The sequence below is a fragment of the Pipistrellus kuhlii genome, unplaced genomic scaffold (genome assembly GCF_014108245.1).
Source record: "Pipistrellus kuhlii isolate mPipKuh1 unplaced genomic scaffold, mPipKuh1.p scaffold_m20_p_37, whole genome shotgun sequence".
NCBI lineage: Eukaryota > Metazoa > Chordata > Mammalia > Chiroptera > Vespertilionidae > Pipistrellus > Pipistrellus kuhlii.
Genome location: NW_023425537.1, coordinates 3,515,631 through 3,540,220, shown reverse-complemented (window position 1 = coordinate 3,540,220; position 24,590 = coordinate 3,515,631). Strand labels below are relative to the sequence as shown.

Genomic DNA, 24,590 nt, shown 5'->3' with positions numbered 1-24,590 from the left:
CTGTTGGAATTAAAACTCGGAGCAGACTGAGCAGCCTTGGCCGCTTACCAGTTGGTTTCCCAGTCTGTTGATGTTATGTAGGGGGTTGACCAGGTGCCATCACTGAACCAACGCAAAGGAAGATGGCATGGAAGGAAATGCCATATTCCCGGCTTTCAAATTAGGGAATAAACTCCATTCTGTAGAGCACTTTACAGCTTACAAAACCCTTTCACCATCATTATCCCATTTAACCCTTCCAGCCGCATGGGAGGCAGGGCCCACGTTGGTGTGTCCCTTTTATTCAAGGTCACTCACAACGGCTCGGTTGTGACTCTGCCCTCCAAGTTGCCTGCTCTGCCCACATTTCCGCCCTCCATTTGAGATAGCATGCAGGTAAGTGTTCCCAGGGCTAACCTGGGTATTCAGGTGAGAGAGAAGTTATTGATAGAAAAGAGATCGCCCTGGAAGTTCTGCATTCCACTTGCTTAGTGTAAGTTGCTACTTGTGTGGAGGGAGTGGATTGCTGAGCTGTGAGTTAATGCTTTTGTCTTTGATGTGGGCATCAGTCATCAACTGATACCTGATACATATCCTAAGACTTCAAGAATGCTTTATTGACTACAATTGCGGGCTTGGTCACAGGGGAGCTTGTTCTATTCTTTGTCCTCCAAAGCCAAACACTGTTAAAACTTCAAAATTATGACTGGGTAGATAAATTCATAGAGAAAGAATTTTAACTTGAGATGATAATGACACAGGTCTAGAGCCATGGCTAAAAACAATTGCAGAAACAGTTGCATTTGATCTTCATAATATCCGTGTGAAGTAGGCATGATCCTCATGTAACAAAGAAGGAAATTAAATTGGACAAAGGCTAAATGTTTGCCCTAGGAAGTGGCAAGTTTAGGACTTCAGACTTCCTGACTCCCCTTTCTGTGTTTGATTCAGAATTATTTACTAAAACCTCTGGAAATGTCAAGTAGCTTTCATAGGGAATGACCTACACTCTCTGAGACCCAACTGTGAGAAGCTTTGATAATGGCTGGGACTTAAATGAACCTTCTCACTCTGGGACTGCCTTGTGCTTGCAAATAACAATTATTCCTGATTACTTTCTTGTACAGTTTGTGAATATTAAGTCCATTCTCTCTGGTGGATAGACTGAAGCAGGCACCTAAGTTATTTTTGCACAGTGACCCATCACAAGGACACAGAGGAACAGGGTTATGTCTTGAGCGTTCCAGCTACATGTCCCTTGTAAAGCAATCAGAACCAAATCCCATTCCCTAAAGAATAGAAAGAGAAATAGCAAACATTTATTGAGAGGATCCATGCTATTTCTTCAAAATGCTCTAGATCCACTTCCCATAATTGTTCCCAATTTTCAGTGAAAATATTTGGAGAGCCTAATGTTTTCCCAAAGTTTTGGAGAACATGGACATTTTTTAAAAATACCTTGGGGAAGATAAAATATGTACGCATGGGTAAATAGTAATTAAAACCTCAGAGTTCAATAGGATTTAGACTCATGACAATCTATTCAAGGAAACTAAATATTAAGGATGTTTTTCTCTCTTCATGCTGTTCCCATAGAAGCTTCTTTCTACAATATATCCAAAGAGGGAGTTAAGAAGGGAAGATTGTAGCTTTTCACCTTCATGTGCCACAGCCAAAAACAATCCCAGAACTTGTCTGACTGGCTCTAAGGAGGAACGCAAGTAAATAAGACCTGAATAAACAAAAGAGAAACCTGCCCATCACTTGCGGGCAGTAATGTAGGTCACCTTCCTGGGCACTTACAAATCAGTGCTTGTTCCTCAGATAAATATGAAATGTGCTTCCAGAGAATGTCTTTTTTTTTTTTTTTTTTTTTTTATCATGTTGACCGCATAGACTTGGACAGAAGCAGAATGTCAATGGGCACCCACTGTAGTAGAAAGAAGCTAAGTACCTGAAGGAACTGGGGAATGTTTAAACCTTTCTGGCAGGAGCAAGTATTGGCCTCCCTTTCATGAATGAGGGTCACTTTCATCACCGGGGATGTTAGACTTTGGCTGCTCTGATGATGAAGCAAGGCTGCACATGCTCATGAGAAGAAATGACTTTCCCATCCTTAATCTCCTTGGTGATGGTCAGGATTTTAGCGAGTAGTCGGGGCAGGTCTCCGTAGGCGCAGCTGGGCTGGGGTATCCCCTGGAGAGCTGAAGACGATGTGTAAACTGGGGCTGTGCATTCCATGGCTGTGCAAACTGAAGGCTCACACTTAGTGGCACATGGGTTGCAGGGAAGCCTAGACAAAAACAGAATTGTACCTGTGATTGCAGTAAGGCAACACTGGCTCTGGAGAAAAATGGCGGTGGTTAAGTTTTCAACACGTGTCACTCACAACAAATACTTCCAAAATACTTATCCTGTCATCTCACTTTGTACTATCATTGGTGGAAGGAAAAGAATCAGAACAGAGGCATGGAAAAGCAGCATCCTAGGTTCAGAAGTATTGGATTATGTTAGCTTCCGGTATAGGCAATGCCACAGCACCATGGAAGACCACCACACCCGGTGTCACAGACGGGAGAGAGCCCAGTTCTGCTGTTACCACCCTCCAGATTTAGTTTTTCATCTGCAGAATGGATATATGGGAACCAAACTTACAGAATCAACAGTGATAATAGACAAGGAGCTTATTATCTGAGGAAAGGAAATTAACCAGATACTTTTTTTTTTTTTTTTTTTTTTTTTAATCAGGGAGTTAATCAAGGTATGCATTACTGGTGGGTGGCCTGAACCCCATCTATGGAAGAACTCTCAGTGCTTCATTGGGAAGCTCCAAAGCGCCTTCTGGGTGTATTTATAAGTGAATACTTAAGAGAATTGGAGTTAGAAGCAGTCAGAACATCTTTCTTTGTTATATTATGGCTCCCCAAGGTGGTAGAATTGGTTAGCATTGGTTAGCAATGTGAGTGTGCCAGTTAAAAGAATGCTATAGACAGAGTTCATTGATTATTTGGGAGAGGGAGGTCTTTTCAACATTCCTAAGTTTGCCTTTGTACTGGGTTGCTTCAAAGAGCTCATGCTCTTGGTCAGTTTTTTATAGGCTGGTAAACTTCTTATCATCTAAAAACATTACAACTTCTATAAAAATATGCTGAAAAGTGCGTATGTACAGGATGCTGCTGGCACCAAGGGAGAGTGGCTGGACAGGAATAAGGGTTTCAGCCTGAGCAGCTTCCTCCAAAGGGAGCAGGGTTGTACCGTTCAACCTCATGACATTCAGACGTTCATCTCACTGGGGAAAATCTGTAAGTCAGGAATCTTCATCTTTAAAGAAACCACTTTCCCCCTAGTAATTTTTAAAAGTGTAATAAGTTAAAACCTATAAGGAAGTAACCAGGAGCACCAACTTCTCAAAAAAAAAAAAAAATTGAGCTCAGCTTGAGTAGGTTACTGTGTGGATGTCCAGACGGCACAGCTAAAGAGAGTGTATGGACCCTTTGATCCAAACCTCCCATCACTGGTCAGATTAAAGCCCTGTTGCCCTGTTGCCAGTGGTAGTACATACATACACACATGTTGCAAGTATCTTTTTCATACATTACGCACTTGCTGTCTGAGCTCTCCAGCAGGCTGCGGTAGGTGGCGATCTCACACTCCAGCTGGGACTTGATGTCCAGCAGAACCTCGTATTCTTGGTTCTGCCTCTCCAGGGCACATCGGATCTCCGCCAGCTGAGCCTCCAGGTTATCGATCAGACACTGCATCTGGGCCAGCAGGGCTGTGTAGCGGGCCTCCGTCTCCGCCAGCAGGCACTCCTGGGCGTCTCTCTGCCTCACAGGAGGAAAGCAGCATTTAGCATGATGACTCCTTTAAGCCCAGGTCTTTGAGATCTGTACCATTCCGAACAGTGGTTTCTTTGTGACAGGTACTAATGAATCTTCAAGCCCTCTTACCATCTCCTAACCCAGTGGTCGGCAAACGGCGGCTCTGTTGACTAATGAGTTTGCTGGCCACTGTCCTAACCAACTAAGTCCAAAACCAAAATTATCAACTATGCTAAAGGTTGCTTCTCTCTCTTTCTTTTTTTGCCTCCTTTTAAGTGCTACTTATCTTTCTCTTTCTTAATCACTTGATAATCTCCAACCACACTTGAGAAAAAAGTACTCCAACTTACTTCACATCTAGGAATTAAAAATCCATTACTGTGGTACCTCAAGTGTGTTTGTACCTTAAAAAGGAAGTGAGCAGCATTAAGCTACCTCCCTCAAAAAACTATTTTATACATTTTGATAGTTTGTAAGTTGATCATTGAATCAATTTTTATATGAAAAATATGAGAGTTGAAACTTTGATGATTAAAGTTCTTTCCTGCTCTATCATTCTGTAAGTTTTATGGATAATGGCATTTTATATTTTAATAACCTATTACTTGCATGATTATCCCCATGTTTATAGATGAGAAAACTGAGGTTCAAGAGGTTAAATGAGCTGCCCCAGACACACGACTAGCTGGTGACAAAAGCAGCTTTGGGGAAGATCTTCCTAATACTCTTCCTATCTGAGCTTTTCGATATTTCCTACTTCAGAGAGTTAGTAGGTGGTGGAATTAGTTCTAACTTGGGAACCTGAGTTCTGGCTCAGTCTCATAATTCTTTTGTGACTTAATGCCTTAGGATCGTAGTGCCTCCTCCACCTATAAAATTGGTGAGATGAAATTTATATTGGATTTGGCTTGGGAAAATCACCTTAGCTCTCACCTGTCAAATTGGCTTAATAATTATGCCACTTCCCTCAGAAGATTATTTTATAAATTTCGATACTTTATAAAAATGCTTTGCATAAAATAAAATTCCCTTTTAGTGTTTCCCAAAGTGCATTCATGGAGCACTATTGCCATGAGATAGTCTTTGAAAAAGGAGCCCACAGTCAAGTACGCTTTGGAAGCTGAGTACCATGTATCCCCTTCTTGGAAATTCATGGTACAATATATATCAGCTTCTCAAAGGCCTGCAGGAAGGCCTGCTTAACCTTTGTTTAATCTAGCGTTTACCAGGCTTACTTGACCACAGAGTCCTTTTTTGGCCGTAGACCCTTTAACAAACAGAGAGACTATTGTTCTGAGGGATGCAGTTTGGGAAACATTGCAGCACACGTGTCAGGAACTATTGCCATATAGGGTGCTAGGATTCGTCAGTTTGTTGGGTACCATTCGGTGCTGGGCCTGTCGCTCCACCTCCAGAGCATTCATGGTTCGCCTCAGTTCGATGATCTCCTTCTGGCAGCACTGCTGCTGTTGAGAGCTGGTCCCCACCTGCTGGTTCAGCTCCTCCATCTGAAACACAGTCAAGGACCATGGATATGATGGTGGAAAACATAAGTTTAATTAAAGGGCCCCTGGAAGGGCAATATCTGCTCACAGGTCCTGACTTTCCTGCCCTCCCCACCTGCGTGTTGAACCACTGTTCCACATCTCTGCGGTTTGTCTCCATGATAGACTCATATTGGCATCTCATTTCTTGTAGAACCCGATTCAGGTCAACAGAGGGGGCAGCAGTCACTTCAATGTTGAGTCTGTCCCCAAGCTGGCTCTGTAAGGAATTGGTTTCCTATGGAAAGAAAGAGAGTGTGAAGTCATTGATGAACAGATGACCTCCTTGCTTTCTTGTTTCAGTCTAACAGCAGTAATGTAGCTTAGTCACGTCTGGACCATAGCCCACAATAAAGGAATACATGATTCAGAGGTGCTTTTGAGATGCTATAAGATGACTTAAGGCTATTTCAGATGTGACTGTGTGTTCAAGTAAGTGCAACATTAAAAGGAATTGACGGCAAGATCAGGGGTTTAAAGAATTTAGATCATTTTCAGGGATGGAGAAGGGGGTGAAGCCGCACAGAGGTGGGCTTTAATGCAAGGCTGTGGCCCCTATGGTGCTAATGTGGGCTTATGCCAATATTGACCTACACCAGTAGTGCCCGGAATCTGTATAGGGATGTCTACTAAAATAGGGGAAACCTGTAAGGACAATAAAATTGGGCTACTTCCTTCTTTTAGAAAAGCTGGAGAGGACAATGGCGGTTTCAGGTACTGTATTATACGCAACTGATGTGAACTACATTGAACCAGTGGTAATATTAATAGTTATGATCAGGGCTAAAAAACAGAAGACTATCTAGAGAGGACACCCTTTATCAAGTTCAACTCAAAGGGACCGATGCTATTTTAAGAGGCTTAGCTGGGGCTTTCTCTAACCTCTTCATGATTGCTTTTAAGGCAAAGGAGCTCCTCCTTCAGAGATTGGACTCGTGCCTCCAGGTCAGCTTTGTCCAGGGTCAGTGCATTCAGGATCCGCCGTAGGCTGTTGGCATCTGCCTCCACTAGCTGGCGCAAGGACACCTCAGCTTCATACCTTTGACAATGAGACATTTTTAGAAGTAAAAGACATTAAAATGTAGGTGGTGTTAATCAAGCCAAGCAGAACTAACTGCCTTGTGGGTCTCTCATTGCCTGCCTTTCTCATGTGGGTTTTCTTCTCTTTAGAGGTGGAATCCTTAGATAAATATCACCACTTAATTATTATTCCTAGATTATTTTGCCAGAGTGATGCTATATTGCTTTTCTTTGAGATGAGGGCATTTATCCTCCTCTCCCTGCCCCTAGAAGTGATGCATTTAAGTGCAGAGTATTGGATTAGGATTTAAGAGAATTTGCACCCAAGATTTAGCTCTTTCTTGTACTACTACCCTGTTTCCCCGAAAATAAGATAGTGTCTTATATTAATTTTTTCTCCCAAAGTTGCGCTAGGTCTTATTATCAGGGGATGTCTTATCTTTCCTGCGCTAGGTCTTATTTTCAGAGGATGTCTTATTTTTGGGGAAACACGGGTAGTTGTATGCCTTTGCATAAGTAAGTGAACCCCATTAAATCACAGTTTTCTCATTTTAAGTAGTGTAACAATATATTTGCCCTACTTATTTTACTGAACTACTGGGAAGGTAATCAGATGGGTTTATATGTTAGAAAATACAAGCACTGTATACATGCGAGTGGTTATTAATTGTAATGCTTTATTGAATGTGAAGGTCTCTTCTGAGCTAGTGCCTTCATGGTGGGTGCGGGAGGGTTGGTAGACTCATGTATAATCTTATTGAGGGTATTAGCACCAGATGCAGTGTGAATTCTGTCAGGAACGACAGTGCTGGGTGGGCTTACTTGGCTTTCAAGTCATCAGCAGCCAGTTTGGTGTTGTCAATTTGTGAGACCAGCCTGGAATTCTCAGCCTTGGTACACAAGATCTAGAATTAAGAAGTTGTACACACAAATGAGACAAACACCAAGATCCCTTCCTTAAAAACCAAGGGGCTGCTGTGTATTTCAGTTAATGGGAAGGCTAGTTAGGCTTTTCCTAGCTATGCTTAGAAAGCCTGAACAACTTGGGAAAATCAAGGTTTTTGTTATTTTTCTAAAAATTAAGCAAAATTACTTTAATAAAAACTTGTGTCAATGTTTTATCATTAAAATATAAAATCTACCTTGAATTTGTGTAACATATATGATCCCCCCAGAATGTAAAATCCATGAGGGCAGGGACATTTTAGTTCACTAGTATGTACCCTAAGCTAGAATCATGTCTGGTGCCTTGGTGTGATGCTCAGTAAATATTTGTAAAACCAATGAAGCAGAATAAATCCAGCACATATATTAGCAGCATTTCACTCTGAATAGGAAAGTTAGGTTTAGTGTGGGGAAAAAACTACTTAAACAATTGGGAGATGAAGAAACGAGCATAAAATAGAAAAAGTGGTGATGGTGGAAAACATGGACAAAAATTAAACTAGGTAGGAACTTATTAAAACAAAATTGATTTTCTCAGATCCCTAGTTTCTTATTTTTTGTTAAAGAAATAGCAGCAATGCATTGTTTCCACATTTGGTCCTGAGTTATCTGGTTAAAATAATAGCAGAGTGTATCTCTAGAAAATGAAAATCTATAACTATAACTCTGAATATGGCATCAAGATGACAATTTCCTTCAAGACATTTTCTTATTCTATAAAATATTTTTCAGCATAAAAGAAAATAAAGAAATTGGAGAATGTAAATTCAAAACTTGAATATATAGGTTGCCAAGAATCTTACCTTCTGCTGGAGTTCCTTGATGGTAGCAAAGTAGGACAGGTAATCATGACATATGACAGGGAGCTCTTTGTTACACTCTTCCTGGATTTTACACTCCAGTTCTGCGTTCTCTCGTTCCAGCATCCGCACCTTTTCCAGGTAGTTAGCAAGGCGGTCGTTCAGGAATTGCATGGTCTCTTTCTCATTGCTATTGATGCCTTCACCATACCAGCCACAATCGACGTTGTGAACTAAGCAGATGGGCATAGGGCAGAAGCAAGGAGTGGGTTGGCAGCCCTGGGACTGCCAAGTTCTCAGAACACGGCCAGTTGGTTGGCATTTGTTGGTTTCAAGTGGTTGGCAGCTGGTGTTGGAAGAGATGATCCCAGAATTTGTAATCCTAGAGCAGCCTTGGCATGGCGTTGAAGAAGAAATAGCTGTTGAGCAGTCCTTGGTATCCATAGTGTGTGCCCAGCTTTGGTTTTAGTTCGAAGTCTGTGGTTCCCCTGCATCAAAAGCTTAAGCTACTGTGACTGAGTCTAAATTCCGAGCCTTTTGTGGCTTTTGCTTCTTTGAAGTGCTTATATAGCCTTTCCTCGAGGCAGTGTCACAGCAGACAGGATGCCTTCCTGTCTGGTGTGTATGTCGAATCCCACAGGAACATCTCATTAGCCTGCTTTTTACTCTCCTGAGAAGAGTTACCTGGTCTCATAAAAACGTGCATTGAGGCTGTTACTAAGTTATTACCCATCACAACTACTACTTGTCATTGGATTCAGAGCTTCACACTGTTTCTTCAAAAGGAGCTGTCGTCACAGGTCTAACAGCATCCATTATTAAGTAGGAATGAACATATTGCATTCATTAAGTCCTTGTTGACCTCTCCACCTGGACCAGGAATGAGCATTTATTTTTCCTTTCTTCTCTAGAAAAGGGAAACTATTATTATCTAATAATTCTTGGTGTGAACTTAGAAATCAGTCTTTTATTTTGTTCTGCCCAATCGATTTTCCGGTCTTCTTTTTCATCTTCTACTCAATGTTTTCCCATTTTTATTGTGAGTATGGATTAAAATGTCACTCCTAACTAAGGCTTTTTTTAAAGGCAGTTGTCAGAATTCTGTCTTAGCTTTCCAGATAGGTTTTGATTGTTAATGAGAAATTTCTCGAAAAAGAGGCTGGTTACCTTTCGGTTTTTCCAAAGCCCACATTTGATAATATTTCTCGTGCTCAGTGTTTGCTTGTGGTATTACATTAGGTAAAATTTGTGATCATCTTGGTTTATATTTGATGTTTAAATATGATCTGTTGAAAGATATGTGTTCTTTCTCGGGAATACTTACTCAGCATTTTATTGAGAAATTTATTAGCTCCCAGGCCTTTATAGAGGCGCTAGGAAAGGATAGTTTCTTCACCTTGTCCAGTTTCTAGAGGCCACCCGCATTCCTTGGCTTAGGGCCCCCTCCCATCTTCAAAGCCTGCAATGGCCAGTCCAGTCTTTCTCACATGACCCTTCTGCTTCTGTCTTCCACATTTAAGGGCTCTTCTGATTATATTGGGCCTACTCATATCATCTAGGATAATCTTCCTATTTCAAGGTTAGCGATTAGCAACCTTACTTCCCCATAGCTACATAGCCTAGCATGTTCAAATGTTCTGGGATTAGGGCATAAACATCTTTGGGGACCCATTGTTCTGCATATCAAATGATATAAAGAAAAAACATAAAGACATATCATATTTTTTACCTGAAATGCTATATTCATCATTATAAAAACACCAAGTATTTTTACATTAATTAAACTGAGAGCCCAATGAATTTATTGCAGTCCTCTCAAACTGTGACTTTTTTCAACTTAGACAAGATTATTCTGAAGTTTTATGAGAAAAAGTAAACAAATTTGAAGAGGTAGGAAAATTCTAAAAAAAGGAAAAGCCCAGAGAAACTAGTCTTTTTGGATATTAAAATGTATTTTAAAGCCTCAGTAATTAAAATAAGATGGATGCATAAATAGACAGGCTGTTGGTATAGAATAAGCAGTTTAGAAATCCCAAGCAGACTGGGATTTAGTATATGATAAAATGTGAAATTTAAAATCAATTTGGAAAAGATAAACTATCAATAATCTGGAGATAATTCTGTATCGCTTGGGGAGGGGTAAGGGCAGGCAATGTTGGAGCATTTTTTCTCTTTTTGTGTCTGCAACTGCTGGTGTTTCTTAGTTCTTGGTTTCTCCAGTTCCCAATACTGGATATAGGAGACAAAAAGAAAGCCCCCCCCCCCAAAAAAAAAAAAAAAAAGAATGCCAGGAAACTCAGCACCATGTTGTTCCTTGGATATCAAGAACCCTAGATGGTTTGGTCTCTTCTTCCACCTTTCAGAGTCTGCTTATATTTGTCTATATAATTTCCAGTTTTTAGTCATACTTAGGAGGGGAAAGAGGAAATGTCCCTCTACTTCATCTTTGTGCTCATGTTGAATTATCATTAATGTAGAACCCGATTTAGGTCAACAGAGGGGGCAGCAGGCATTCCTGGGAGTCTCTCTGCCTCACAGGAGGAAAGCAGGGGATGCTCTTTCCTTTGCTTTTTATATGTGTAAGAATAATTATTCATATATGTTTAATGTCCAATAACAGGCCAAGGTACCTTATGGTATTTTATGAAGTCACTAAGATAATGGTCCACAAGATGATCTTATACATTTATTAGGATTGAAAATACTTAGATGACTTATTGGGAAAAAAAAAGATTACACAAGTAGATGCGTATATAACTGATACTACTACAGTATACGGAAAAACCTACATAAGAAAAAAAAAATTGGAAGTTCCCAAGATTCTTACAATCAATGTTAAGGGTATGGAATTATGACTGGTCCCCCCTCTCCCTTCATGTGCCAAACTGAAAAAAAGGACTCTAGTACTTTTATCATTAAAAATAAAATGTTATATTTTATTTCTAAATTTCCTCTTCAAGAGTTCCATACAGCTGTCTTCCATGATATTGACATTTTGCAAGGATTAATTAATCTGTTTGCATTTAAGGAGTTAAAAAAATATTTTCAGCTTGAGTTTATGGAATATTAAACTATTGGCATGGGTTTAGACAATTACCCTGGCATCAAATGGTTATTATACTAACAGTAATAAGCCACAAAGCTATATTTACCATGCTGAAGGAATGAAATGCATTTTATTTGGACATCAGCAAGAAAGCTTTACAAACTCCTAGGATATCACAAATAAGCAGGCAGGAGAGGAAACAACAAAGCAGAAATGTATGGAGGCTGCTTAGCGGACACTTTTAGGACGTGAAAGCCTTCTTGATTCGAGTTTCAAGTTTGGATGTTCCTGCTTGAAGCCCCATCTCCTTCTTAGGACCCTGCTGGCTTCAGTCCCTCCATCGGCTGGGCTGGTGCTCAGCGGTCACGCACAGCTGTTTTCCACCGAGCAAAGCACATACACTGGGCCCGGCTCTCCCGTGCTGCTTGACGCGCTTGTCGTGGAACATGGGTGACAGGGAAGCCTGTGGAAAATCCATTTGGAACTAAGCCTCACAGGGAAAGCTGGATAAAATGGCAGCTCACAAAAAATCATGCCAGGATTCGCCCTGCAGATTATGCTCTGAACGACACTCTTTGCAGAATAATGTTTGACTTAACCTGTCATTCCCGGACCCAGGATTGCCACTTCATTTCGCTGCAGCAGCAGCAGTTGAATAAATATTTGCTTCACTTTGCAAATGACATCTTATACATGTTCCTGATTCCCTTTAATGGGAGGCAGATTCCCTCCCACTCCCCAGTGTGAAGAGTTATATAATGATGATATTTATTCTGCTTTGTGACTTTAGGATATTTTTAAACATTTTTATGGTCACGTGATTAGCATTGGCTGCTTTTCATCACTCTTGTAAGAAGATCCTTTAACACCGTGGTTGGCAAACTGCGGCTCACGAGCCACATGTGACTCTTTGGCCCCTTGAGTGTGGCTCTTCCACAAAATACCATGGCTTGGGTGAGTCTATTTTGAAGAAGTGGCATTAGAAGAAGTTTAAGTCCAAAAAATTTGGGTCTCAAAAGAAATTTCAATCATTGTACTGTTGATATTTGGCTCTGTTGACTAATGAGTTTGCCGACCACTGCTTTAACACGTTAGGGAGGTTTGACCTTGGCCAGATCTTGGGGAAACAGGATTCTCCTCCATAAGACTCTCTGTGACTTGGGTGATTTTAAGAATGATTGTGTGGAACTTGCCTGCTGTCCTCGTTCTCAAGGAGACCCTGGTACGTGCTGATCTCGCCCTCTAGCCGAGCCTTTGTGTCGAGCAGCACCTGGTACTCCTGGTTCTGCCGTTCCAAGTCGCAGCGGATCTCGGCCAGCTGCTCCTCCACGTTGTCAATCAGGCACTGCATCTGGGCCAGCTGGGTGCTGTACTGGGTCTCCATTTCTGCCACCGTGCATTCCAGAGATTCTGCCTGCAGAGAGAGAGATGTAGAAAGGGCTGCATATTATCCGGGGCCAGACCGCCTGTTTTTAAGCCCCTGATCTCCCTTTTCTAGCTATGTAACTGGGAGAAAATCACTTAGCTTCTCCGAGCCTCAGTTTTATTCTATAAAAAGTGGACAGTGCAAAGTACCATCATAGGATGGTTGTGAGGACTAACTGGGTTACTGTGTGATAAGCACCTGAAAGAATTTTCAGGGCGTTGTGTTAGTTATTGCTACCACCACTAGGACCATCACAACCTGCAATATATTTCTGTAGCTTAAGGAGGATCAACAGCAATTGGGAGGAAACAATGAGTATGGGCTTGTGGCGGGGGAGAAGGGGGGAGGAAGGGTGAAGAATGTGGTGAATTGAAGAGGCTCTGAGATTGAACAACTGGGATTCAACTTCCACTCTCATTTCTAAGAAAATTGCATGACCCTTTGTTACTTATCTGAGTCTCAGTTTCCTCATCTGAATAATGGGATTAGGAAAGGGATTTACCGCCATACATTTTGATTGTGAGGCTTCACCAAGATACTCTCTATAGGACCTAATGTGACATACACACAGATGTGTTCGACTGGAACTGGTTAATGTAATCTTGAACGCAACTATTCTTGTTGCTTGGGTGGAACAGGGTGTAGTGAAGGGTCTGGTTGAGCAGTGGATCCTGAGAAGATTTAGGATAGTGGTTGAATGCAGAGTATGAATTACATTCTTTTTTTTAGATGCGATTGTGAGCTTGGAAAACTGGCCCTCATCAAAAGAGAGTTAAAACCCATTGGAACGTCTGAGTGCCTTTCTCTCGTTCTGCTCCCGCCCTTTCCCTTCTCTCCCTGTCTCTGGAGGATGCTACAGGATCATGCTCAAGCCCAAGAGAGAAGGTCGGGGCATCGTACTTGGGACAGTACAAGCTGTTGACCTCGCACTTCTGCTTCTAGCTGCTACTTGGGAAAGGCAAGAAAATACAATCCTTGCACACTGGAGATTCAGACTTCCTGCCACATGAATTGTGTGGTCTCTCCTCTGGGATATTGGAGACGGGGTAGAATCTTAGGGCCCGATTCGTCAGTGACAAAACAGAGCTAGCAGCATTTCCCTTACACACCAGGCTTTGCTGTGCTTGGAGGTCGATTTCCAGAGCATTGGCTGTCCGTTTCAGTTCTAGGATCTCTATCTGGCAGCCCTGCAGCTGCTCCGCGCTGTTCAGCTGCTGCTGATTCAGCTCCTCCGTCTGCAACACAGGCACAACATGAGAGAACGAAGTAGGCAGAGGTCTGGAAGCCTGCCATTTTACCGCGCCAGGTGCTGACCTGAACAGCGAACCATTTTTCCACGTCCCTGCGGTTGTTGGCGAGCACAGTTTCATACTGACAGCGCATCTCATTCAAGACCTTGTTGAGGTCGATGGTGGGGGCACTATTTAGCTCCACGGTGAGTCGGTCACCAAGCTGGCCACGGAGCACATTGATCTCCTGAAAGTGGAAATGAGGTGAAGAATGTCAGAGTGGTGGGAAAAATCACTTCGACATCCATGGCCTCCCTTCTTTGTTTTGGAGACTAGTGAGTAAGTGTGTGATTTAGATTCAGATGGCCTTTGTTGAATCTCTTCATCACGCAGTTTCTTCATCTGCAAAATGGGTATAAAAATTTTACCTGTTCCAGAGAGTTATTGTGAGATATATGAGTTAATATGTGTAGAAACACTTATAAAAGTCCTTGGTATATAGTAAAATCTCAATAAATGCTAGCTGCTATTATCATCAACAGATGTTCAAGGGGGAAATATGTTTTGTTACACCATTTAGCTTTTCACTTGTTAGCTTCATCAACATAGCATAATCATATACTTTATGTTTTAAGATTTAGAAAAGTTGATAGATGCAGAATATTTTTAAAACACTGGTTCAAATGTAACATGAGTTTTTACTCCCTTTTTGAAATGGCCTTTGCACGCTGTGTTTATCAGCCTGGTTTTCATACCTTATGGATTAGCGTTAGGCATGGGGTAAAGCCTCTAAGGAAAGCCAATTGTGGAGTTACCTTCTCCACAAAAGCAATGGCAGGTGAAGAGTTTGGTTCCTTCATCTAGCTCTGGCAATGGGTCATTTCACAGCTACATTCAGAGAGACACAGGAATGATCAGGCCAAACAATAATGGTGCCTGGAGTAAATTTGTTCCAGCTTTAGCCATATTTATCCACATTTATCCACGTTTAGCTTATAGACACACACAGACTTAGTTTAGTTTGTCATTCTTACGTTCTTTCAGTGATTTTGCCACTTGCCTCACCTCTTCATGGTGCTTCTTAAGGCAAAGAAGATCCTCCTTCAGGGCCTCCACCTGGGCCTCCAGGTCGGCTTTGCACAGGGTCAGCTCGTCCAGGATCCTTCGTAGGCCACCAATGTCAGTCTCTACCAGCTGGCGAAGAGACAGCTCCGACTCGTACCTTTCACAAGAAACAAAAGGACAGCCAGTGATTACTTTATTAGACACTGTGTCAAGCGCTAGGGCCTACTGACAAATGACATATGGACTCAAGGAAGCCACGAGTTGTAATTACTTTTACATCCCAAATAATGATAAATTTTAGCTTTGTGAATATTCTTAGCTTAAAAAATATTATATAGAGGACATGTGTGATGTGTTTGTGTGTGAGTGTGTGTGAAAGAGAGAGAGAGAGAGAGAGAGAGAGAGAGAGAGAGAGAGAGAGAGAGAGAGAGAGAGAGAGAATATTAAAAATATTCAAATTTAAATTAAACTTACTTTGACCTAAAGTCATCGGCCGCCAGTCTGCAGTTGTCAAGCTGTATAGTGAGTCTAGAATTCTCTGCCTTTGTACACAAGATCTGGGAAGTAAGTTATTAAGTAATAAATGGTTCTTTGAAACAAACATAAATATCTATACATTTAACAGCTATGCCATGATTTACCTTTTAAAAGTCTTTGTAAGAAAGTATAACATAGCTTTTAGCCTGCTTTTCTCATTGACCATGTCACTGAATGAAGAAAAAAGGAGTACCAATTTACAAGCGAAACAGAGAAGAAAAGCTTAGTTTTGTAATGACCCAAGACATTTTGCAATATTCCTTGGCAGTTGAACTCAGTTACATTTTTCTCCATAAGTTGTCTATATTATGACTATATGCCCATCCACGAGAATAAAAATTCACCAGCAAGAAAATAAAATTATCATTAGGTGAAATAATTTGATTTAAAAAATGATGTTTCAATATCTATGTTAAAAATAATACAGATATACAGAGGCGGAGCTTGAAGATGGCGACCGAACAGTCGGACTTGTTCTGACTCTGGTCCCAGAACAGATAGAAACAGCGTCTGAGTCGCTCAGGGAATGTTGATTGGCAGCTAAGGGGCTTCGGAATTCTCTAGGAAGGTAAGGAAAGGTCCGTTGGACAAGATTTCCTGACCAAGAGGCCAGCACTGCCGCGGCTGCAGCGGCTCTCCCAGCGAGCTCTCGCGGAGAGAAGGCAGCGCCATCTTACCAGGAAAGGAGGAGCATCCCTGAGGCCTGGAAAAACACACAGCGGGGAGGTCCATCAAGCAGCTGAGAAGCCCGAATCGGCACGGGCGCGTGGAATCCGGGGAGTTCTTCGGTCACCCACGGAAAGGTCAGAGTTTGCGGGGACAGCCTAGGGGACCGGGGTCCCGCGGCCCAGGCGGCTACGGTAGCCGGGGAGCTCCAACCCCTCCCTCAGGGTAGCCGGGAGCGCGCACTACCGGCCGCCGAGCAGCACCCAAAGAAGGCTGCAGCGACACCTAGTGCTGGGTTTGACGTAATCCTCCCCAGAAGCGGGACTTTTTTAAAACGCCACAGGTCACTGGACAGAGCGTTAAGAATCTCGGCTGTTTCGCCAAGGGCGGAACATCTGGACACCTTGGTGCCTGATCCCCTTCACCCCCTTGCTTCTGAATACTAGGGAAGGACTGCCCAGTTGGACATATCCGGGGAAATTGCAGGGGGAAATTGCCTTCCTGGAAACAAGGGATCTGTACCAGAAGAGATAGTCTGGGAGCCAGCTGGCACCCTGCCAGCTAGAGCCATAGAGAAAGAAGACCAGAGCAACCAAAAAGACTGGAAGGTCAAACCAGTAACACTGACACCTAAGAGCTGAATTACAAACTGCCCCCCCCCCCTTTTTTTTTTTTTTTTTCCTTCTCTTTTCTTTTCTTTTATCTTTTAATTAATCAAAAATAAATGGACACAAATAACTAAGATATAGTCTACTTAAAATTAAGGATTACCTTACAAATCTGAGGTGCAGTGGAATGCTGGGAACTGCAAGACTTTTTGGGCCGAGAATCAGGAGTGCCAAATACATTAACAGAGGAAGTGAATGACCACTACTGGACATTTTTATGCTAATTTTACTATTATTTTATTTTCATTTTTTACCTCTTCTATTTAATCTTCATTTTTTATATCTTTTACTTAAGAAACGATTTTTTTTCCTTACTTGATTTTACCTTTTTAATTATTACATTTTTCAATCTCTATCATCACTATTACTACTGCTATTTTGCAATTTTTTTTTTTTTTTTCCCTCTTCAGTACCATTTTATTTTTTTTCTTTATTTTACCTTGGGAGTAACCTTCATTCTATTTTAATCTCTACTATAGCATCATTCAACCCTATCTCAACTCGACCTTTACACCATCACTCTCTTGCTAAACTTTACCCTTTTAGTCTACGGTTTATCCTATCCCTTTCCGGCTTTAGTTTTTCCTCCATTCTTTCTGTATACCCCCTGCTAAAACTCTCACTATACTTATAGACCTATGTTCCAACCCCTGATCCAAGTGTATAAATACCAATCTCTGCACTATATTAACTAGTTAAAAAAAAAAAAAAAAAAAAAAAAAAGAAAGAAAAACTGTTCTCCCCTCTATCCTTTTCGCATTGTTTGTGTGAAGGTTGATTATTGTGAATTTTTAGGCTTGTTAGTGAAATTGTTATGATTATTACTGTGTTGTTATTGTTGCTTTGTATTTTTTTTAAAAAAAATACTCTGTTTTTGTTTGTATCTTTTACTTCTGTATATCATAGCCTTACTTAATAATAGGGGATATTGTAGTTTGTATTAATCTCCAAGTATTGTTACTGGCATTAGCTGGGTTCAGTGGTTGTTCTATGGCAGTTTTCTCCACATATATATAGTTTGTTTCCCATTTCTCTTTTAGTTTGCTTCTTCTCTCTCTTTCTCTTTCCTCTCCTTTCTTTTTTTCCCTGTTTTCCAACTTTATTTTGTCATTACTTTTTTTCCTCTTTTTATATCTCTTTATCCCTCTTTTTTTATTTTATTTACTTAATTTTTTTTAATTTTAATTTTTACTTTTTAAAATTTTTCTTTATTTTATTTTTACCTTTCTTCCTTCTCTCCTATCCCCTAAGTTGCCTTTCTCTAGTGGTCACCTTTACTAAAGGTTATTAATATTGTAAGTACATTCCTGTTAAGTGCCTCTTGTGTTGTACCAGGTAGTGTTTGTATTTTCAAATTTTAAATCAACGCAGGAGAAGGAACACCACATAACCAGACATCCTGAGAAGAGAGGCCATGGGGAGACAAAAACATAGTCCGCACATGAAAGAAAAGCAGGCATCACCAGAAAAGGAAGTAAACGAGCCCGAGGTAAGCAGCCTACCAGAGCAAGAATTCAGAATAATGATCATAGGCTGGCTAAAAAGAATGGAAGAGAAATTTGACAATAACCAAGAAGAAATGAGGAAGAACCATGAGGAATTGAAGAAGAACCAAGAAGAAATAAAAAATGACATCGCTACCATGAAGAACTCAATAGAAAGCATCAAGAGTAGACTAGAGGAAGCAGAGGACCGCATCAGTGAGCTAGAAGATAAGATGGAAAAAAATACCCAAGTAGAGCAGCTTCTAGAAAAAAAGATTAAAAAGCAGGAGGAGAGCCTACGGGAGCTTTGGGACATTACAAAACAAAATAATATTCGAATAATAGGGGTTCCAGAAGGAAAGGAAACTGAGGTAGACATGGAAAAAGTATTTCAAGAAATAATGACAGAAAACTTTCCTGAAATAGAGAAGAAAAAACCCACACAAATCCAAGATGCTCGCAGAGTCCCAAGCAAAATGAATCCCAGAAGACAGACTCCAAGGCACATTATAATCAAATTGGCAAACAACAATGACAAAGTAAGAATCTTAAAAGCAGCCAGAGAGAGACAGAAAGTTACATACAAAGGAACCCCCATCAGACTAGCAACTGATTTCTCAACAGAAACTTACCAGGCCAGAAGGGAATGGGATGAAATTTACAAAGTCATGCAAAGGAAGGGTCTGAATCCAAGAATACTGTACCCAGCAAGGCTATCAATCAAAATTGAAGGGGAAATCAGGAGCTTCACAGACAAAAAAAGACTGAAGGAATTTATCTCCACCAAACCAGTAATGCAAGAAATGCTAAAGGGTCTACTGTAAAAATAAAGAAATAGGAAGTGAAGAAGGAACACGGGTATAGAATAAAAATGGCGTCAAATGTGTACCTATCAATAATAACCTTAAATGTAAATGGATTAAATGCTCCAATCAAAAGACATAGGGTAACAGATTGGATAAGAAAACAAGACCCATACATCTGTTGTCTACAAGAAACCCACCTCAGAAAAAAAGATGCACACAGACTGAGGGTGAAGGGATGGAAAAAAGTTTTCCAGGCAAATGGAAATGAAAAAAAAGCTGGGGTAGCAATACTTATATCTGACAAATTAGATCTCAGAGTGAAGGACATAATAAGAGATAATGAAGGCCATTTCATAATACTAAAGGGAACAATCCAACAAGAAGAAATAACCCTGGTAAATATATATGCACCCAATACAGGAGCAACCAAATACATAAAAAAACTGCTGGAGGACATTAAGAGAGAGATTAATAGCAATACAATCATAGTAGGAGATTTTAATACCCCACTGTCACCCTTTGACAAATCATCTAAACAAAAAAACAGCAAAGAAATATCGATCCTAAGTGACTCACTAGACCAGATGGAATTAATTGACATCTTCAGAACACTCCACCCCAAAGCCACAGAATATACATTCTTCTCAAGTGCACATGGGACATTCTCAAAGATAGACCACATTTTGGGTCATAGGCAAAGTCTCTTCAAATTCAAGAAGATAGAAATCATATCAAGTATCTTCTCAGACCATAATGGCATAAAACTGGAAATTAACTACAATAAAAATAATCCAAAGAAATCAAACACATGGAGACTAAACAGCACGCTATTAAACAAGGACTGGGTTACCAGAGAAATCAAGGAAGAAATTAAAAACATCCTGGAAACAAATGACAATGAAAACACAACAATCCAAAATCTATGGGACACAGCAAAAGCAGTCTTGAGAGGGAAGTTCATATCCTTACAAGCCTATTGCAAAAAACTAGAAAAAGGGGTAACAGATGATCTAACTCTACAACTCAAAGAGTTAGAAAAGGAGCAACAAGAAAAGCCCAGTGTAAGCAGAAGGAAGGAAATAACAAAAATCAGAGCACAGATAAACGACATAGAGACCAAAAAAACAATACATAAGATCAACAAAACCAAGAGCTGGTTCTTTGAAAGAATAAACAAGATAGATGAACCTCTAGCCAGGCTAACTAAGAAACAAAGAGAGAGGACCCAAATAAACAAAATCAGAAATGAAAGAGGTGAAATAACAACAGACCCCAACGAAATACAACGGATTGTTACAAAATACTACGAACAACTCTATTCCAACAAACTGAACAACCTGGAGGAAATGGACATATTCCTAGAAAAATACAAACTTCCAAAACTCGATCAGGAAGAATCTAAAAATCTCAATAGACCAGTGACTTGGGAAGAAATTGAAACAGTCATCAGAAAGCTTCCAGCAAACAAAAGCCCAGGGCCAGATGGCTTCACAGGAGAGTTTTACCAAACATTCAAGGAAGAACTAAAACCTATCCTCCTCAGACTTTTCCAAAAAATTCAAGAGGAAGGAACACTTCCAAACTCCTTCTATGAAGCCAGCATCACCCTAATACCAAAACCAGATAAAGACAACTCAATGAAAGAGAATTACAGGCCAATATCCCTCATGAACATAGATGCCAAAATCCTCAACAAAATCCTAGCAAATCGGCTCCAGCAGAGCATCACAAAGATCATACACCATGACCAAGTAGGATTTATTCCAGGAATGCAAGGATGGTACAATATCCGCAAATCAATAAACGTGATACATCACATAAACAAATTGAAAGATAAAAATCATATAGTCATATCAATTGATGCAGAAAAAGCATTCGATAAAATCCAACACCCTTTCCTGATAAAAACTCTTAACAAAGTGGGAGTACAAGGATCATACCTCAACATAATAAAAGCTATATATGATAAACCCACAGCCAACATTATACTCAATGGGCAAAAACTAAAACCATTCCCTCTAAGAACAGGAACAAGACAGGGATGCCCACTTTCGCCACTCCTGTTTGACATAGTACTGGAAGTACTAGCCATTGCAATTAGACAAGAGGACGAAATAAAAGGCATCCAAATTGGAAAAGAAGAAGTAAAGTTATCCTTATTTGCAGATGACATGATATTGTACATAAAGAACCCAAAAGACTCCATTAAGAAACTAATTGACTTAATAAATGAATTTGGCAATGTAGCAGGATACAAAATTAACGCCAAGAAATCCATGGCATTTCTATACACCAACAGTGAAACTACAGAAACAGAGACTAAAAAAGCAATTCCATTTACCATCGCACCAAAAAAATTAAGATACCTAGGAATAAATTTAACTAAGGAAGTAAAGGATCTATATGCAGAAAATTACACGACACTGAAAAAAGAGATAGAGGATGATGTAAGGAGATGGAAGAACATACCATGTTCATGGATTGGTAGAATCAACATCATCAAAATGTCCATACTTCCTAAAGCAATCTATAGGTTCAATGCACTCCCCATTAAAATACCAAGGGCATATTTCACTGACCTAGAAAGAACTCTCCAACAGTTCATTTGGAACAATAAAAGACCCCGAATAGCCACAGCAATCCTGAGAAAGAAGGGTAAAGTAGGAGGGATCTCAATACCGGACTTCAAACTGTATTACAAAGCCACTGTTCTCAAAACAGCCTGGTACTGGCACAAGAACAGACATATAGATCAATGGAATAGAATCGAGAACCCAGATATCAACCCAAATCAATATGCTCAATTAATATTTGACAAAGGAGGAAAGAATATACAATGGAGTCAAGACAGTTTCTTCAATAAATGGTGTTGGGAAAATTGGGTAGACACATGCAAAAGAATGAAACTAGATCACCAACTTACACCATACACAAAAATAAACTCAAAATGGATACAGGACTTAAACATCAGACGGGAAACCATAAAAATACTAGAAGCATCTTCAGGCAGCAAAATCTCAGACGTATGCCAAAAGAACTTCTTCACTGATACTGCCCCTAGGGCAATGGAAGCTAAAGAGAAAATAAACAAATGGGACTACATCAAAATAAAAAGCTTTTTTACAGCAAAAGAAACCATCAACAAAACAACAAGAAAGCCCACGGTGTGGGAGAACATATTTGCAAATAACACCACTGATAAAGGTTTAATCTCTAACATCTACAGACAGCTGATACAACTAAATAAAAGGAAGATGAATGATCCAATTAAGAAATGGGCAAGGGACCTAAATAGAATATTTTCAAAAGAAGACAGAAGGAAGGCCAAAAGGCACATGAAAACATGCTCAAAGTCACTAATTATACGAGAGATGCAAATCAAAACAACAATGCGGTACCATCTCACACCTGTCAGAATGGCCAACATCAACAAATCGACAAACGACAAGTGTTGGCGAGGTTGCGGAGAAAAAGGAACCCTCGTGCACTGCTGGTGGGAATGCAGACTGGTGCAACCACTGTGGAGAACAGTGTGGAGTTTCCTCAAAAAACTGAAAATGGAACTCCCATTTGACCCAGTAATCCCACTCCTAGGAATATATCCCAAGAAACTAGAAACACCAATCAGAAAGGATATATGCACCCCTATGTTCATAGCAGCACAATCTACAATAGCCAGAATTTGGAAACAGCCTAGGTGCCCGTCAGCAGATGATTGGATCAAAAAACTATGGTACATCTACACAATGGAATACTATGCTGCCATAAAGAAGAAGGAATTCTCATCATTTGCAGCAACCTGGATGGAATTGGAGAACATCATGCTGAGTGAAATAAGCCAATCAATGAAAGAGAAACACCACATGACCTCACTCATTTGTGGATAATAAAGAGCATTATAAACTGATGAACCAAAAGATAGATATAGAGACAGTAAAGCAACAAGCAGATTGTCAAATTACAGCGGGGAGGGAAGGAGGATCTGGGGGAGATAATAGATCAACCGAAGGACTTGTATACATGCATATAAGTACAACCAATGGACATAAAACTATGGGGAGGGAGGGGCTATGGGGGAGGGAGGGAGGGGGGCAAAAAAAAAATCATTAAAATATGTAAAAAAAAAATAAATAATTAAATTTTTAAAAAAAAAAAATAAATAAATAAATCTGAGAATTGTCTAAAAAAAAAAAAAAAAAAAATAATACAGATATACAGTGTTACCTACAGAAGTAATTTTATATACAGCACAATTTTTCCTCATTCCATAGATGACAAAGCCTAGAGGTACGTGAGTGTATTGTGGTCACTCAGTAATCAGTGGCGGCCCCTGGGTGAGCTGTTTCCTGACTTTCAATCCAGACCCCTTTCCTCTGCGTCACATCGCCCCCCGGAAGTCCCTTTTCCTTGGTTTCCTTCTAGAGCCTCTTCCAGTATGAAGAGAGAGCTCATCACAGGTTGTCAAAGTGGCGAATTAGGAACAAGAAGACACCAGACCTTTCGTTGGAGATCTTCAATGGTGTCGAAGTAACACTGATAATCGGGACACACCAGTGGGATGTCCCCGTCACACTGTTCCTGGATCCTGCGTTCCAGCTCGGCATTCATCTCCTCCAGGGCATGCACCCTCTCCAGGTAGCTGGCGAGTCTGTCATTCAGGAACTGCATGGTCTCCTTCTCATTGCTGTTGAACACCCCCTCCTTGCACCAAGCACAGTTCCCCACCACGCATGGAAGGCTACAACTCTCAGCGAGGTAGCATGGTGTGAAGCAAGTGGTTGGCAAGCAAGTCTTGGCCAGGAAGCTAGGAGTCTGGCATCTGGCTGTAGCACAGGTGTTGGGGAGACAAGTGGTTTCCGTGGGACCAGTTGAAGCGGTTGCACCGTCGGAAACCCCGGCAGGGGACTCAGAAGAGCAGGATGTGGGGGAATTGTCAGAAGTCATCTTATGAAGTGAGGCACAAAGATCAGCAGCAAAACTCAAGTTGCCTGACTCCAAAAGACTCCTTCCCTCCTGGGCTTTTATATAGCCCCCAAATGGGTATTTACAGAATGCACGGATGTTTTCTTTATCACTGTTGGTACCTGTTTCCATGTGAACATTCATTAGTGTTGTTTGTTTGCTGAGAAAGAGTTTCATGCCTCATAAAAGAGGCATAACTTCAGGTTACTAAATAAGTACACCATCTCCACGTGCTAGTAGGATAATATACTTGTTTTAGAAAATCTTCAGAGGAACCATTGTCCTTTTGGCAGAATAAGGAAAGAAAGAAAATTTGGCCAATACAATAATGATCACAAATAAGGAAAATCACATTTCCACAGATTTTGATGCTGTGCATTGAAAATTGTCATGTCTCTGTGGGGGGTGTTTTCCCTCAGCCTGGCCTGTTCCCTCTCACAGTCTGGGAGCTCCATGGTGGATTGCTCCTGCAGAGGGAGGCCCCGCCTACCCACTGCAGCCTGCCAGTTGATGGCCTGGGCCTCCCTCTGAAGGGCGATCATGGGGTGATGGCTGGGCCCCCAACCAATTGCATGGCACCTGCCTTGGCTGG

General features: G+C 40.8%; 2 protein-coding genes across 2 annotated transcripts; both read right to left on the bottom strand.

The window, feature by feature from the left end:
* Positions 1-438: 438 nt before the first annotated feature.
* On the bottom strand, positions 439-8,635 carry KRT39 (keratin 39). Its single transcript, XM_036407731.2, has 7 exons — positions 8,113-8,635; positions 7,187-7,269; positions 6,227-6,383; positions 5,421-5,582; positions 5,183-5,308; positions 3,583-3,803; positions 439-2,272 (listed from the first exon to the last, which is right to left on the bottom strand). The coding sequence occupies exons 1-7, from the start codon at positions 8,551-8,553 to the stop codon at positions 2,026-2,028; spliced, it is 1,437 nt and encodes a 478-aa protein (XP_036263624.1). The 5' UTR covers positions 8,554-8,635; the 3' UTR covers positions 439-2,025.
* Positions 8,636-11,518: 2,883 nt separating this feature from the next.
* KRT40 (keratin 40) lies at positions 11,519-24,389 on the bottom strand. The gene is made up of 7 exons (XM_036407732.1): positions 23,534-24,389; positions 15,350-15,432; positions 14,876-15,032; positions 13,896-14,057; positions 13,691-13,816; positions 12,349-12,569; positions 11,519-11,618 (listed from the first exon to the last, which is right to left on the bottom strand). The coding sequence occupies exons 1-7, from the start codon at positions 24,173-24,175 to the stop codon at positions 11,519-11,521; spliced, it is 1,491 nt and encodes a 496-aa protein (XP_036263625.1). The 5' UTR covers positions 24,176-24,389.
* Positions 24,390-24,590: the final 201 nt, after the last annotated feature.